The sequence below is a fragment of the Puntigrus tetrazona genome, chromosome 17 (genome assembly GCF_018831695.1).
Source record: "Puntigrus tetrazona isolate hp1 chromosome 17, ASM1883169v1, whole genome shotgun sequence".
Lineage (NCBI taxonomy): Eukaryota > Metazoa > Chordata > Actinopteri > Cypriniformes > Cyprinidae > Puntigrus > Puntigrus tetrazona.
This window is the reverse complement of record NC_056715.1, coordinates 753,415-770,567: the sequence shown is the minus strand read 5'-3', so window position 1 is coordinate 770,567 and position 17,153 is coordinate 753,415. Positions and strand designations below refer to the sequence as shown.

General features: G+C 37.5%; 1 protein-coding gene across 3 annotated transcripts in view; it reads right to left on the bottom strand.

Moving 5' to 3' along the window:
* Window positions 1-8,888: 8,888 nt before the first annotated feature.
* Window positions 8,889-17,153, bottom strand: part of runx2a (RUNX family transcription factor 2a) — a 35,982-nt gene continuing 27,717 nt past the window's right edge. For all 3 annotated transcript variants that reach the window (XM_043262709.1, XM_043262711.1, XM_043262710.1), the window contains one exon: window positions 8,889-13,387. In XM_043262709.1, the coding sequence (XP_043118644.1) occupies window positions 12,891-13,387 (497 nt within the window). In that variant the 3' untranslated portion in view covers window positions 8,889-12,890. The remainder of the gene's footprint in view (window positions 13,388-17,153) is intronic.

Below are 17,153 nucleotides of genomic sequence, written 5' to 3'. Positions count from 1 at the left end.
TTGAAAGCATTTGGAAAAATACAGGTTAGTAAACGATTTTAACACTGTAATCTCACGCATAGACGTGGGTTTTAACTGTTGCGACTCTAACTTTGTTTTTAAACGTTTGTTTTTTTTGTTCTTGTCTAGTGTGAAAAAGCGCGGGTTTTTTTTAACGGTTACTCGCAAATTATCGTCAGCGGAAATAGACATCTTGTCCTAAGCATATCTTGCATCGAATCTCTAATATTTATTTCCCATGCAAGCAAAAACATGAAAGCAATCGATTACTTTGATGGTTTAGGCACTTGTCGTCAGATGGTTAACCAGAAAAAACAGTTGAACACCGCCCTAACCATGTTAAGTTGGTTTAATTGTTTGTTTCAGCAGAATATAGATTAAAATTAATTCCCAAGTCTCACTTGCATGACCTTGAACCTGCAATTGGTAACATATTCGTTTGACTTGGTGTGGTTACAGCCAAACATCTGAGCTGCAGCACTACCTTCAGCTGGATACAATATGAGACACTTAAGATAATATTTCACGAAAACCGTCACCGTCTATCAAACTGTCAAGTACGTGTGAAAAAAAGCTGTCCGTCTGATTTCCAGCACATGCGACGTCTGCCTGTCAGGTTTAGCTGGCAGCTCAATAATACAGCTTTATACGAGCGCGGAGATCAGATTGGAACACAGGCCGAAACAGGAGAGGTTTTCCTCTGGTAGCTCAGGGACGCTTGGCCTCATGGGTTTTAATTACCCTACTTCCTGTTGAGGAAGCCCTTTCACCATCTCCGTGCAGTCCAACACATTTCTCTGACTGCAAATTCAAACCATCTGCATTTCTGTCTGCAGTCTTTTTGTGGGCAGCGGGGCAAAGGACCGGTCAAACGTGCATTTAGCTCCTTCCCTGATTGTTTCAGCAAGTCTTGCTCCGTTCTGGTTTAAATGTCCTGCGGCCTCACTCGAACCCCACACATCAACACAGAAAACATGCAGTCAGCTGTCTTCAGATGCATATTTTTCTTTTTATTCCTGAGCGATCCTCTCTTTGAGGAATCTCCGGTCACACAACAAGCGTACATGTGTTGTTTTCCCACTGTGCATTGCGAGGAGCGATCAGAACATGGACTTATTTTCACTTATTCGCTTCATGTAACTTAACTAATTGGATCCCATTAAACAAGGCATGGCTATGGCAATACTGTAATGTATGAATGTTGGAGTTTCGCAGTTGCTTCATCCATATATTTCCTTAGTAACTGCTCGCACCCGTGGATTACGGGGATTCCCAACCTCTGCATTTTAATGCGTTTCTGTTTGGAGTAAGTTTGACGTACGCGGCCTAAAGAACCATATGCATTTAATCTTGCCCGAGTTGCGTCTCAAATGCACCTTGAAGGGCTTTTGCGCGTGGTCCAAGTCTAGATAGATGGCCAATTTGTAAAAACGTATGAAGTGCACATGTAAGTACCTCCATATTAGAGACGCTAAGGTGGTCTTTTTTTGCCTCGGGCCGATATGAAGTGCTGAAAACCGCTTTAGAGGTAAGTTTCGCACTCACTTTAGCTTCAGGAAATGTAAAAATAATTTTCGAAACGACTTGACCGTGTTTACAACGTAACTGGTGTATCCTTTATTTTGACAGAAACTGTGGCGACTGTTTGGATGGAAGAAAGCAAGAACGATACCATCGCAGGGCTGGAAAAAGCACATTATACGTCCTGGAACCGGCAATTACTTGTAAGAAAACGAGCCCTTTCCCGAATGCGTCTACCTTTCTTGAAGGGTGTCTAAGCAGCGCTAGCCGCCGACTTCGCTTTTCACTTCCCACCCGATTTAACTTATGCCTTTTCAGAGCTCGAAACCCAAGGGTAATGTAAAGCAGAGCCCACTTCACGGACACCAAAAGGCCTGCGATTCCTCCACAACTCGGCTCGGGTCGCAGACATCAGAGGATCTCAGGGCAGTAAAGGCAAGGCAACCTGTATTTCCCTCTGACCGTTTTATCAAAACAAGCGTTTGCGCGAGTCTTATAATTATAGGTTAACACACGCAGTTGGATTCAAGCATCGCTGCGCGGTAATATCCTTCGAGATCTTGTTGGATTTGTGACTGTGGATCGGTTGTGCATCAGTGACATCGCCCGGGCTCTAAATGATACCAAATGTTGAAGTTTGCCCTTGTTTCAAACAGCGGGGTAATTGTGGGTATGCATCAGTCAGATCTTGATTTAGACTTCAGTGCTGTCTGTCTGCACCTCATGAAGAGATCCAAGAGGTTTCACATTTATGGTGGAAAATTAAAAGTCTTCATGCTGAGAGTGTATGAAATGGCATTTGGTATTGTTTGCTTTGGTAGGAATATTTTATTTTGTCCATCGCCAACTTGCCTTTTGGGATTTCGGAACATGCTCTTTTATCTACTTAAAATTTCCATCTCGCTGTATATGTTCATTATGCTTTCATGTGTTCCCCATCTGTCCATCTTAGCGTTTACAGATCTGCATCACAATACAATGTAGATTTTTTTAATTTTTTCAGTGAAAAGCCTAAAGGGATAGTTCACCCTAGCATTAAAACTTACCCATGAACCTTAACTCTCCCTTATGTCGGGCCAAACATATGACTGTCTAGGAAGGCAAAAGTAGATTTTTTGGGGTGGAAAATAGTTTTTTTTTTTCTGTATCAGGGTTATTATAGTCGAGCGATTAAAACTATGTTAATAAAATAAATGTTCATTGAAATAAATTAAAAACATTTCTTATTTTCATTTAGTGTTTAATGATGTACTAAAATAACAAACCGGAATAAAAAGCATATAAAAACAAATAAATAACTTCACAAAAAAAAAAAAAAAAAAAAAAATTTGCAAACTTGTAAAAGTGAAAAAAATTAATTCTGAATATTAATAAAAACTCTCAATTACACAGAATAACTATGAAAATATTTAGTGAACATGGGCTATCAAACTTAAAAAAGTTAAAAAATAGTTTTTACAATTTGTGTTCTGTATTTCTAAGTTGTTGAATAGATTAGCATGAATAAACTGATACAAGTTCAGCTGTTAGGGATCAAATATAGTGCTGTTCATGTCCTTTTTGCAGTGTGACAGTCTAGGCACTCAATACTTTCATCATTTATGGAAAAAAAAAGTAAAAAAATCATGGGTTTGGATGTGAGTGAGTACGTGATGACAGTATTCATTTATGGGTGAACTATTTATCCAAACTGATACGTAAACCAAATTTTTATTCAAAAGGTTGTGATGTCGTCTTAACACCTCGACATCGTCTTTTGAAGCTGAACCCCGAAAGAACCGCGAGAACAAACCCTCAGTCTGCTACCTGCGCAGGCCGACCCTTCTGCGGTCATAACATGAGCCGTCCCGCTCCGTCAGGCCCCCGCTGCATGCTGGGAAGATAGAGAGGGTGAGAGCGACGGGGTGGAACAGTGTCACTCTCACACACGTGCGTTTGTTTAGGCTTTGGCGCTCGGCGGCTTCCAAGCGAGGTGTCGGAAAAGAGCTTCACTTCTGTTTCACACGTCCTTTTTCTGAAACCGGAGCGCATGTCGTGCAGGGCTCATGTAAAAATAACGATTGAAGCTTCGCTGCATGTTCTTACTTTCAGTGCGGTCATGATATCGAACTTTTATCAAAACCAGCACCAAGGTTCGCTCTTTTAACTATCGACACGTGCATATAAACTTTTTTGTTTTGTTGCTTGATGTCGCTGACCCTGTCAGAGAAGTAATTAAGATATTATAGTTAATGTTTTCTTTCTCCCCCAATTGGCTGTTTGTGTGCTTCACATGAAAAATTATATGAATAATTGACTTAGTTCTCTAAATTACTGAGTTAGAAATCACCACAGAGACTGATTAGAGACATCCATAATCAGACTCGGATTAAGATTTCTGCTTGTGCGTCAGAAAATTGCTTTTTCGTGGCTTCTGAGGGCTGCTGTCCGCTGTCTGTGACTCATAACGTAATTTATGGAGACTGGATGACTGATCTTTGGCTCCTTGCTCGCATATCTCCTCCTCACCTCCTCCATCCATCCTCGCCTCTCCTTAGCTAGAGGGATTCCCAAGTTTACCACAGTGTAACCATAGTTTCCATCAAAATACCGTATTTACTGCAGGCCGGCCAACAAGAAGACACCCTTGCTGTATACTAGCATTCAGTAGCTTCAATACTGTTGGGCACAATCGTGTTTTAGTTAAATATACTAAGTAGTGGAAGTAATTATAATGCTGCAAGCATGCTGTGAAACTGAGAAGACCAGCTCGGGTTTAGTAAAGTAGTTGCACAGAGTCGTAAAACACCCACAGGAGGGCAGTGTTTCTTAAAATTTGCCCTGGGTTGGCCACAGACGTGACCTTGAAGCGAGACTGGGAGTGAGGTGATGATGCATTTGAGGTTTTACATTCATTCACATGCAGTTTTTAAATTACTGCATATATAAATTACCAACAAAAAAAAAAGACTGACAGAAACTGTCACTGAGGAAGAACCTTTAGATTTTAAATGTACATATTAGTACCGCAACATTTAAACTAGCCAACAGACTATATAAAGATATCCTTTAAAACAAGAACTGATCAAGTGGATTTGCTTTTTATGCAGTAATTTTAAGATTTTACCAGAAAATGTTTTAGAATTTTTTTATCATGCTAATGCAAAATATATAATATTTTTAATTACTGTTGTATTAAGCACTATTGTACTATATATATATATATATATATATATATATATATATTATTATTATTATTATTATTATTTTTTATATATATATTTCTGTAACTTTAAAATCTGAATTTAACAAAACAAACACTTCAGGTGCCTTTTTCACTATTAATTTCACTACTATTTCAATGTGCAGTATACTAAAATTCAAATATTTGCTCAATGAAAGTTAAAAAAAAAAGAAAAGTTTTATTCAAGTATACATTCTGTTCTTTGAAATTTCATTCACACTGTAATATTTTATAAGAATCCTGAAAAATGTTAAAGCTGTTTAAAAACTACTACTTTTTTTTTTTACATTTTTAAGATAATAAAATAGAAAACAGTTATTTTAAATTGTAGTAATGGTACCAACAATATTGCAGTTTTTACTGTAATTTCAAATGCAGCCACGGTGAGCAAAACTTATTTTAAAAACACCAGAAAATCCGAACCTCATTCCTGCCTGAAAGTGTCTATAAATAATACTGCGTTCCATCATGTATTTTTAAAATTTTTCTTCTCTGATAAAACGGCTTTGGGTCAGAGCTATACGGCTAACACAGTTTTTGTTCGACAGGAATGGTGATCAAGGACGAACGAAGCTGATCTAGGAGCAACGTTTTTCAGCGGAGGATGGATCGCGAGCTTACAGGTGCGATCAGCTTTAGATAACGTCTCTATGCATTACTTCCACCCCCCTCTTGCGAAGTGTCCCGTTTACTCCCGGCGCGCTGGAGGTGTTTAAGGATTGCGCCCCGCTGCCTCCGTGCTCCCGTGAGCTTCACACTTCATTTGTACGGAAACCTCCCAGCGGCAGCAAATACTTCACGAGCGCTGCCAGCATAAATCATCAGGCCCGACAAGCCCGTCTGCAACCTTCAGACAGCCGTGGGACACTAAGGGTCTCTATTTTCAGATGTCCCGCAGGTTTCACCCTGTTAAAGGCGTCGGGGCATTGTCCTTGGCACACCTCCAGCTAAACTGGGACGGCACTATGCAGATTTGATTGCTTGTGAAGTGATTTGGAGCAACCAGGGGCTTAACTGTATGAGAAATGACTGACCCTCACAACACGCTGTGAAACCAGAAGCCCCGGTTTCACCCGGAGAGAACGATAGGAAATGATGCGTAAATCAGTCTTCCTCGAAGAAAGACACCGAGGTGTTCGGAGAAAAGACTTGTGTTCAGTTCTTGGACTCAAACGAGGAAAAATGTTCAGTCGAATTAAACTGAGGAAAACTACCTAGCAATTAAATTAGGGATTTGCAAAAGTTTTAGTCTTTAATGAACAAAATAAACATTCAAATATTTGAATGCCTACCTATGCTGCCTACCTAATGCAATGAAACATATTTATTTATTTACTTACCAAAGACTGATATTTATTTCATATGCCATACGACAATAAACAAAAAGTACTAAAATCAAGAAAATAAAAATAATTTTTTAAATTTTATTTTAATTAAAGTAAAATTAAACTGTTAAAGTACATGATCTGAATTAAATTCATGCAATGAATTGTGACTAAAAAGGCTATATTAAAAAAATAAATAAAAATAAATAAATAATATATATATATATATATATATATATATATATATATATATATATATATATATATATATATATATATATATATATATATATATATATATATATATATATATATAAAATTCATATGGATTCAGTAAACATATCAAAACCTGACTGTAAGCAATGAAATTACAGTATGTTGTGACAAAAGTCAAGAATTTATCCAAATTTAACCAGTCAAATGTTTTCGTCCCTTCCTGTTTTAACAATCAGTTTTGTCTTAGGGACAGAGATGATGTTCCTAATTCTTAGACGGTCTCTGTGTTTGGCTTTTGCACCATCAACCCCACTTTTGTTTGATACGGAAAGGCCACCATTAGCCCTTGCTCTCTCTCTAGTCTTGTTTATTTTCATCTAAAACCGCCAGGCAACGTGCCGACCCGCGAATGAAAACAAGAAACGGAGAACTTTTATCAATTAGCCCCGATAAAGATGACAGAACATCGAGCGCAATGTTCATTTTCAAAAGGAAACACACGTGTTTTGTCTTAAAACAATGTAATAGTGTCAAACTCGCTCTAAGTAGCGCTAAATAAGCCCATTGAGTCGTTTCCTGGCCGAGGTGATCCAAACCAAACATTGATCCAAGCTGAACTTATGGATGTTTGCGTTCATTGATAGGGCCGTTTAAAGACCCTCAGTGCAGGTTTAGACAAACAGCTGGCAATGTGTTTGAACAGCTCACAGCATTAACCGATCCGTTTCATCTGACACATTAACGGGCATTAATCATCACGCGGCTGCATAATGGAGCATTTGTCTGTCTTGAAGTGTATGTTATGAAAGTCTCCGGTGGAAATTCGGAATAGAGGCAGGAAAAGTGACAGGAAATCATATAAAATCTCATGGAGATTTGGGCCTACATTCTGGCAAGATATGCGCAGATAAGGCCCGTTCAACAAACTGACTCGAAGAAGTTTAAACATTGCTATGCTCTTCAAGTTGAAGTACCGTGGCACAATGTAAACCAGGACCGAAAAGCGCTCTATCTCAGATTTTCATCAGAGCTGTTCGGGAAAGCACTATTAATTTCCAGCCTGTGTGACGGGGAAGTTTAATGTGAAATGCAGACCAGCTATATCTTTCGTTCTTTGGAAAGATTAAGAAGTGCAAACTCATAAAACCCGCGGGAGGCCGACAGACAGAGGCCGTGCAACTTCAGTTCTGTTCACTTTAATTCAGTTTAGTTCAGTTTAGATCAATTTAGTTCAACGGAGCTGCTGGCAAATGACATTTCTGCAGTAAAAATAGCAGATGTTTCATGTTTTCGTTTGCAGTCAGTTCAGCTATGTTAAATTAAATTTGCTTCTGCTCAGTTGAATTCACTTAAATTCACAGCAAAGTTAAGATCAATTTTAGTGTCAGTTCATTTCATTAAACTACTGATGACATTGTTCCCTTCGGTTAAATTCAGTACTGTTTACTTATGATCGGCTTGTTCAGTTCAGGAATTTTTTCTTTTTAGAATTAGTTTGGTTCAATTCAATTCAGTTTGGTATTTTCTTTATTGAATTCAGTCCAAGATGGTGGAGTTCAGTTTTATCAAGTCCAGCAAAACTGTTTCATTTGCGTTCAGTTCGTCTGTGTTAAGTAATTTTTTTTCTATTCAGCTCACGGCTTACTTTAACTTTAGTTTCAATTCAATTCAATTCAGTTCAGTTAAAGTGTAATTTCTAATTTCTATGTTAAGTAAAATTCTGTTCAGTTAAATTCAGTTCATGCAACGTAGTGGATTTCTTCTGGTTTTGTTTACATTCTATTTAATTTAAGATATGTTCATTTCAGTTTGATTCAGTTCGTTGTAGCTCAGTCGTTAAGCTCAGCGGTTCAGCACATCTAAGTTTAGTTGTCTCAAACTGAATTTAGCTTAGCTCGGTCTCTTCTGTTCAGTTCTGTGAGGTTTAGCTCAGTTGAGTTGAGTTCAGCTCAGTTCATCTTATTTATTAGCTGCTGAGCGGCATTTTTAAATGACATTTCTAAATGTAACAGATTGTGGACGTGTTTTAGTAACCGTGACTCAGACACAGACATTTAATGAAGTACTTCCTTGATGATTAGCTCTCTTTGTTGGTCGTGGGAGTTTTCCAGCACAGCCGTATATATAATACAGACTGTCAAAGCAGCAGCGCCTGAGGTTGTTATTTAACTAGAGCTCAGTGAAACAGCAGTGAAAGTAGTTTTTCTTGCTCCCCTTGGTGCTTCCAACACGAGTTCACGTTTTCTAGGAAACACCTGCTCTTGAGGTGTTTTTAATGAAGTCAATCACGACTTTTTAGTTTTGAAAAGGGCTCGAAAGTAAATTTCAGTTATATTTTTATACATATGCTTGTTTGCTTAATATTTGGGCTATATCATTAACCTTTTTCGCATATAGTGCCATTAGAAAAGGACTAATTCATGTGGTTTTTTTGCAAGATTTTTTAAAACTAATCTGAATCTGTTCCTTCCTTTAAGTGGTTAATTCACGCATTAAGTTTCTTCACCAGACTGCGCATTTGTTTATCAAAGTACTTCATGTAGCAATGCATATGTAGTCATTTTTCCCTATTAATGAAATGGAAAAAAAAAAGAAACAGTGGGTTATAACAAAAAGCCATTTTTATTCTCAAAGACAAATGATACAATCATCAGAAATGCTCAAAAATCTCACAATTTTTTACTGGATTGTTAGTCCCATACAAACAGGTTAAAGTTTCACAAACTTTATGGATGAAACAGGACGAAAGATTGTCGAAACTGAAACATCTGTACAGTATGTGCAAGGAAGTAATGCGCGACGCAAATGAGATAACGCGCTCTCCCATCGTTTACAAACCAAGGATCGTGTTCAATCAAAACGATAGCAGGATTTCCAGGGTTTCAATGCAAAACACTTTAGTTAAAAGTTTAGAAACGACGATGAGAGACGCAAGAGACGCCTCGGAAGCATTTGGTTTTCTTCATGTGTTAATTTGACCTTGCATACTTGCAATGTAAATGAAATTAGCGAATAAGGAGAAGCCCAAAACTCTCTGTATGTGAGTGAAATCTCAATGCTATAGAACGAAGATAAAAGTCTCACGGAAGGAATCTCTGCTATTGACCCATAAAACCGACTCTCGCTAGGGTACTACATACAAAAGGGTCAATGAAAAACATAGTCCATAGCCCAAAAGCATATAAATATTTGGCCCTGTGACATGTTCGATTAAGACAGACCAATGTTGTTCTTGTATTATCAGGCATATTGAAGCAATTAAACACGGATTCATACAAAGTTAACAGTGCAGAGGTTCTTTACATTTGCAGTTACCTGCTTGCAGCTTTTTGTAAACATTCTGTAAACATAAACGCTCTCCTCACTACCAGAAGACACCACGGTAAAAGAAAAGGCTAAATCAAATAGTGGGGCAGTTAAGAACAGCAGTGTAGGTGTAGTTATTGTTGCCGGACTCGAAGAAATGCAGTTTAATACTGTACAGAAGAAATTAGTAGGGTGGTACACGCATAGAGGCTTTTTTAAAAAGCTCAAATTAGTTGTTTCTGCCATGATTTCGATTAATTTTGGGCGACTTTCTCAAAACTGAGCTTGTTCCGGTTATATTTCCAGAAAACGAAGAAAAAAATGTAACACGATATTATATTTTGCATAACGTTTAGAACCATATTTGGTATTTGTTCAGGATCTTTCGGAATTATTATTTTCGTATTATTTAACAAAACGCGTATTTACATTCATTAAAAGTTATTTATATGCCAGTAAACTAAATTTCATTTGCTAATTTAATTTATCGCGACCAATTATTGTTCCTCTGTTCAATTTTTCCCCTTTCAATTGGTTTTTTGAATCGGAAAAAAACCTATTCATGCTAAACGTGACTTTTTGAGTAAAATATAACCCGGACATTCAACTGTGTTTTTGTTTTTGCCATCATGGGCTCCATTTGTTTTACATCCCTTCGAAAGAAGAAGTGCTTTGTTCTAAACAAATAAAAAAAGGAAATAAAAAGACAAATGACATTTGTTTCAGGAGGGTGCTGCCAGCAGCCTATTAACTTACATTTGGACAAACATTCTATCAAGTACCACTTGTTGTTGAATCCAAAAAACATACACATTATTCTTCAAAGACGCCAACTACAAAGTGTAAAGAAAATCGCATTATTACAAATATAACTGTTTCAAAACTGGTAACATATTTGCAGGAGTTCTCTCGCCAGTAATAATTTCATCCCAACTCATCTCGGATTGCTGACCAATAAATAAATTCTAGAAATGGAGATGATAAACTTTTTCCGGTAAACATCCATTGTGTATTTTAGGCTACTCGATTTGATTGTCCGTTCGGTAAAATGTCTTGCAGCCCAAAGTTTGCCAAAGATTACGTTGCCTAACATGCCAGTAATATCGAAGTACTCAATTATATTGTACCTCAAGAACATTAGCACACAGCAAAGAGACGTTTCTGAGTTTGATTGTTGTAGTACAGTTTGCATAGTGTTTAACTAACCTACAAAGTGCAGTTAACCATCCAGTTGTAGAACAGAAGGCTTGACGATTGTACTGGTTTCATATCTGCACACCAGACGGAAACTGGTCGTTTTATTATTGCGAGTGCATGCGTGAGATTTGATCGTATCTGTATGTGAAGATGCAAAGGTTTAGGCCACTGCTGCAAGAGTTTGGTCGTTCTTGTAGTCACCAAAAAACATTAAATTAAAAATAAATCTAAAATAAATTAACTAGATAAACATTGGATACCAAAATCAAACAAGTGGAGAGTGCGGCACGTCAACTCTAGCAACATACCTTTGTACATTTATTGATAGTTTTTGTTATAGATGTCGCTTGCTCAGATGTACTCAGTCTAAAACGTTTCTTAATGCTTAATATGTAACATTTCCGACTGAGAACTTATTCTGAGAAAAATAAGAAAAACCCACGAGTGTTTAATTGTGGATATAGTCTTACAATGAAAAGATCCTTCATTGCTTACAAATCATTGGATGTTCTTTTTGGTTGCTTTACAATAACAATAATAATAATAACAAAACATTTAAATTACAAAACGAGTAAATATTTCATTAAGTTATTAATAGATGTCCCCAAAATAATATTCAAAACGTCTTAAATTTTGTCCCTCTAAACACATTGCATAATTTAAAGTTTATATGGCTTATATTGCTTCTCGAATCAGTACCGTTTGCTACCATTTCATACATAAATTAAAATAATCAGAGGGAATTAGCCAGTACTGTTTCAAATAGCTGACTTCTAACACGCATAAATAAAAAAAAAAACAATTGCTTTCAGTGTTAAGAAATGCAAAATTATACCGAGTTAGTATAAAAAAATATTCTGCGCCAATAGTGTGGATGCATTCCTATTGCAATGAAAGTTTACTCAAGGACAGAAGAAGGGATAGTTCATCCAAAAATAGACGTTCAGGCATCGTTTACTTTTAATTATAGGTCTGTTTTTTGCACGAAGCTATTGAATGAGCTCACAAGTCATATGGACCACTTAGTTGGTGCTTTTTGGAGTTTAAAAGCCCCGAACACCAGGATTTTGTTGTATTTAAATGTGCAGCGTCAGCATTGTGCTAAACATCTCCTTTTGCGTCCTGTGGAGGAAAGTCATACGGGTTTGGAACGACTTTTGGTTGAACTATTCCTTTAAATTCAGTGACTTGCATTATATGTCACTGATGAAGTGGAATGTCTGATGAATTAGACTAAAGGTGCGTTCACATTTGCCGAAACTTCGCTTAAAGTGCCCCTTTTATGGGTTATGAAAGGTTCATATTGTGGTTTTGGGAGTTCCAAACAACAGGTTGACATGCATACAAGTTAAAAAAAAAAACACTTATTTGGTTTGTTTGTATGATTTATTTTTCCAAACTCCTCTGGTGATCGATCGTTTTCGTTTAAAGCAATGTTTGTGAGCTTTTAACGTTCCAAAAGTGGCACCTAGTGGTAAAGAATGAATTTGCATTTTCATTCAGACCAACTCAAGAGGACAAATAAGTCAACTCTTTTTTTTGAGAGAGACAATAACTTTATATACGGTGCACTTTGGAGATTTTAAACTTTGCAGAATGTTTTCATTCACTTTTATTCGCTGTGTTACACAATGCATGAAAGCTAATTTTAGAAAAATCTATATTAGGGGTACGTTTTCAGACCAAGGTCATTTTTTTTGTTGAACGAATTGTTTGGGAGTTGTTAAAAAAAATAAGGTAAAAATAAACGTATATTATAAGAAAATAAAAGTGTTTTTTACCTTGATGCATGTCAAGCTGTTGTTTGGGATTCCCAAAACCAAAATATGAACCTCTCATAAGCCATAATAGGGGCACTTTAACCATTGCTGATATGATCGTACCATAATGCCATGAAATCATTCTCTGTAAGGGTCATCTGTTTTATAGAATTAAAAAACATCAGTGTAGTCGTAAAAATACACTGCAACCATTCAATATAGTACCAATGAGTACCTATGAGTTTGTGCTTCAAATCCGATGATTCTTTCATGCAATTATCTCTCGCTCTCTGTCTTTAAGGCTAACAGTGCTGCGTGAGGTCTCGTTTTGACCAGACCGTCTCAATATGGTCTCCAGACGGACTCGTCCATCCTGCCGCTGGAGTTGAGAACGGTTGGCGAGCTGCTGTGGCTGCCGTCCGCCTCGCCTCCGTCCGTCTGATTGGGCAGGTTGGGGTTGATGAGGGTGCTGCCGGTGGATGCGCTAGTGCAAGGCGGCAGCATCCTGGAGGGGGATCGGTCTCCTCCCGGCACCATTGAGAACTGGTAGGACCCGGACGAGGCACCGTAGTAGAGGTACGGCGTGCTGCTGGTCTGGAAGGGCCCGCTTTGGTTCTGGGTGGATCCGGGGTACGGCGGAGGCAGGTAGGTGTGGTAGTGGGTGGTGGTGGACATGCCCAGAGACATGCCCGAGGTGACCGGAGTAGGGGTGTACGTGAAGGTCGCGGGATAGTGCATTCTGGGACTCGGGAAGCGGGAATCTGTGAGCGAGGACAGCCCGGGAAATTGACGTTCAAACTGCCGCGGGTCAGCCGAGAACGGACTGAGATCCGACGTACCTGGTGGAGAGAAAGCGATATTTCAATCAAGATAATATTATAAACGTGTTGGGTTGGGTGCACTATAGTGAAAATGCCTTTTTGCGCATGGGTCAAAGACGTTAAGATGTTCGCATCAAATAAAAGAGTGATTTTATGTCCATGGAAAGCACGTTAAATGTAAATAAAGTGTCTAACTTTTAAGGTTTCAAATAAGTCTTTGGAGATTAAAATGTTAAAAATTTGGTTGAAATAACGTTACATTGTTTTTTAGTGTAAAATAATATTTATGTAAATATTCTAACAACATGCTTGTTCTGACTTACATATTAAAATACAAAATAATAAATATTATAGTTTTAAATCAGTAGAAAAATCATTGAAAAATGGGTGGCAAATTTAAAACTAATTAGTATTTTGGGTGAAAGTAATTTGTCATTTAATAGATGAAAAATTATTATTTTTTGTAAACTTTATTAAAATCTGTTGAAAAAGTGCAGAATTTGACATATTTTCATTTTACATTTTTTTTATAATATTATATATATATATATATATATATATATATATATATATATATATATATATATATATATATATATATATATATATAAATAATTTATTGTGAGACTTTGATACAGCATATAGCATTCAAATCACTTCATGATAATAAACCAGTTTCAAAATTGATTCATTAGTTTATTTCAATCTACGTGGGTTATTTATACTGTCATATTTTATAGCTAAATGCTGCTGGGTCACTTTAACTCTTTCCTGGGTCACTTTAAGTCGTTTTCTTGCGTGTAACACCCTATTCTGTTTTTGTACTAGATGCATGCTCTGAATATAAAAATAATGACTTTTGATGGACTAATTTAAATTATGAGTAGCTTCACCCACATTAATTAACACCGAAATGAATAGGGAAAACATTGTTAAATCAGACAGAAGAGGGCGCTGTCAAACTTAATTTGCATACAGCTTAAACTAACTAGCCTGTCAAAGCAAGACTCCTCTTAATGAACGGAAAAGAAGCTAGTGAAGAGTGAGATGCATGCAGCTTTATCTTCATTTCTCCTCCAAATAGTGAAAAATAATGGAAGTAAATATGAAGAGGCTCTCCCAAACAATCTGATTAGAAAGAAAACAGTTTCGTCTTTGTTATTATACGAGTGTTTGAAATCCCCCAAGCCACGAAAGCGTCAGAATGACACTTCAAAGTGCAACGAAAAACTTCATATTGTTGCTCAGCGATCCAGAAGCGGATTCTCTTTACAAGCTCGGTCTGAGGAATTTTAATCAAGGAAACTGCAATAAATATTAACCGACCGACAAGAGAAACTGGCTCATCTCGCACGTCAGCCGTTTAATTACTCTAGCAAAGCATAAACTTGAATTAAATGTTTATTCGCGACCCGAATTACGCAATACTTGGGTTGATTCGAGGCCAAGATGAACACTAATGCTGCAAAAATGTCGCCGGGCCGTGAAAGATCAATATGCAAATGAATAGGCGCTGACGTGCTGCGGAAAGGTCGCGACCCTGACTTCTGGCTGTTTGTTTTTTGGAGCGGCGTTTGCTGGAGGTTGTCCGGGGGTTTGCGCCGCGAACGCGTCGTGTGCGTTCACGCTCACATGCGCAAACACACGCATCCTCGCATTTATATGAATATCAAAGAGAAATGTCGGAATAAACTGGGAGCGCACATGGAAACGCTTAGAGGAAAAAACAGTTTCCACAGGATGCATAATGAGCAGTCTCAGATGTGGCGGCATGTCTGCGATTAGCCAAAGAGAAGGGCCGATCTTCTCTCTTAGAACCACAAGATGTTTTTAAATTATAAACCACTAATGGGCTGTGACTCCCAGAACCCCAGGAGAGAGAATCCCAGAGGAACGTCTTATCATCTCCACATCTGTCTATTTTTGCACTCTGTATTCATCATGATCTGCTTTTCAAATGGAGCCGCCTGCTAAATTAAAGGCTATAAACAAACAATCTCAAACTCCTCTTTTCTTTTCTTTTCTTTTCCATTCCATTTCCCCTTTCTTTTTCTTTTTTCTTTCTTTCACAAAAACCCCATTTCTATTTCCCCTTTCAGGACCTTTAACATTTCGGTTACCCATTTCCTTTCCTTTACCTAAAGTCTTCTTTCCTCTACTCCCTTTTCTTTTCCCGTTCTCTCTTTTCTTTACTTCAGACAAACCCAAACTCCTTTCCTTTCCTCACCTTTCCCATTATATATATATATTTTTTTTTCTGCATATCTACGCCCTTTTCATTTCTCTGGTTTTAATTGATTATTTTCCTCTTTCCTTGGCCATTGCGTTACTTCGATGAAGCCATATTTTTTTCTGGGCCAATTTACATTTTCTTAAACCAAAATAATTCTTAATATTTCTCATTTAACTAAACCCCTTTCTTTAATTAATTAACTAATTTCCCTTTCTCTTTCCTTCACTTCAGACAAACTAAAACTCCTTTTCCTTTCCATTTTCCTAACCTTTCCCAGGTCCTTTTCAAGTCTCTTTTAAGCAATCCAGAATATGTTTCCTCTTTCATTTCCAATTTCTATTTCCCACTTTTCTCTCTTTTCTCTCCTTTCCTTTTCATTTCCTCTTTCCTAACTTTTTAAATGTGCCATTTTGTGCCTATTTTTCCATTCCTCTCCCTTTTTTCTTGACTTCAAATGAACCGAGTATCTGTTCCTTCCCTATCTCCTTGTCCATTTTTCTTTTTCTTTCCTTCACTTCAAACAAAGTCTCTGATCTAATCACATCTCATCCTTCCTCTCACCCTGTTGCTGAGGTAATGCACTTCTTCTTTATGCCGATATTTCCCGTCAGTCGCGTGTCGTCCTTTATGACTGACAGTTCGGCAAACTTTACAGAACATGTGCGGCCAATTATGAGCAGATTGTCTCTCCACATTATCAACTCTTGACATTTCAAACCAAACAAAAAAGACACTTGAAGGAGACAGTGCAGAAGAGAGGAGACCCAAGTCACATTTCCAAAACAATGACAGAAATTCACATATACAACCTTCAATCAGCATTAAACATCGCTCCTCGTCGCAGACATTCACGAGAATGAACCCATTATGCTATCGACTCTTGCCAGACCCTTTTTGGCTAAACTTAATACAACATCAATCACTTTGTATTACAGGGATCATGTGGTCTAGTAGCTGAAGCTCAAGGCTAGAAACCAAGAGGAGCATGATGGCTCAAACTGTGGCCTATCGTCAGCGTGATCTCGTGACCTTTGACCTCGGGTTGCTTCAGGGTTGCCTGCTGACTTTAAGAGAGCAGTAAGAGGTAGAGACGCCACTAACAGAGCCGTGTATCATGTGTTTTTTGCTTTATTGACCAAAGATGCATTAAACTGATCAAAACCGTAACGGTTAAGACGTGATTAAAGATTTTGGGGTTTTTTTCAACACTGATGATAATAATCGGAAATGCAGCAGCTGAGCATATTAAATTGATTTCCATAGGATCACATGACACTGAAGACTGGAGTGATGATGCTGGAAACTCAGCATTGCATCAGATAGAAAAGTTACTGTAATAATATTTTGCAGTATTACTGTATCTTAATGTATTTTTGATCAAATAAATGAAGCCTTTTTGAGCGGAAGATGCTTTTTTCAAAATCATGGTATTGCTAAAGTACCTTTTTGTATGAGTAATTAGTCTGTACCATGGTTTATAGACATACAACATGGTATTTCTTAAACATAACACATTACGGTATATATAAAATTACAGTGTTATTTCCTGGA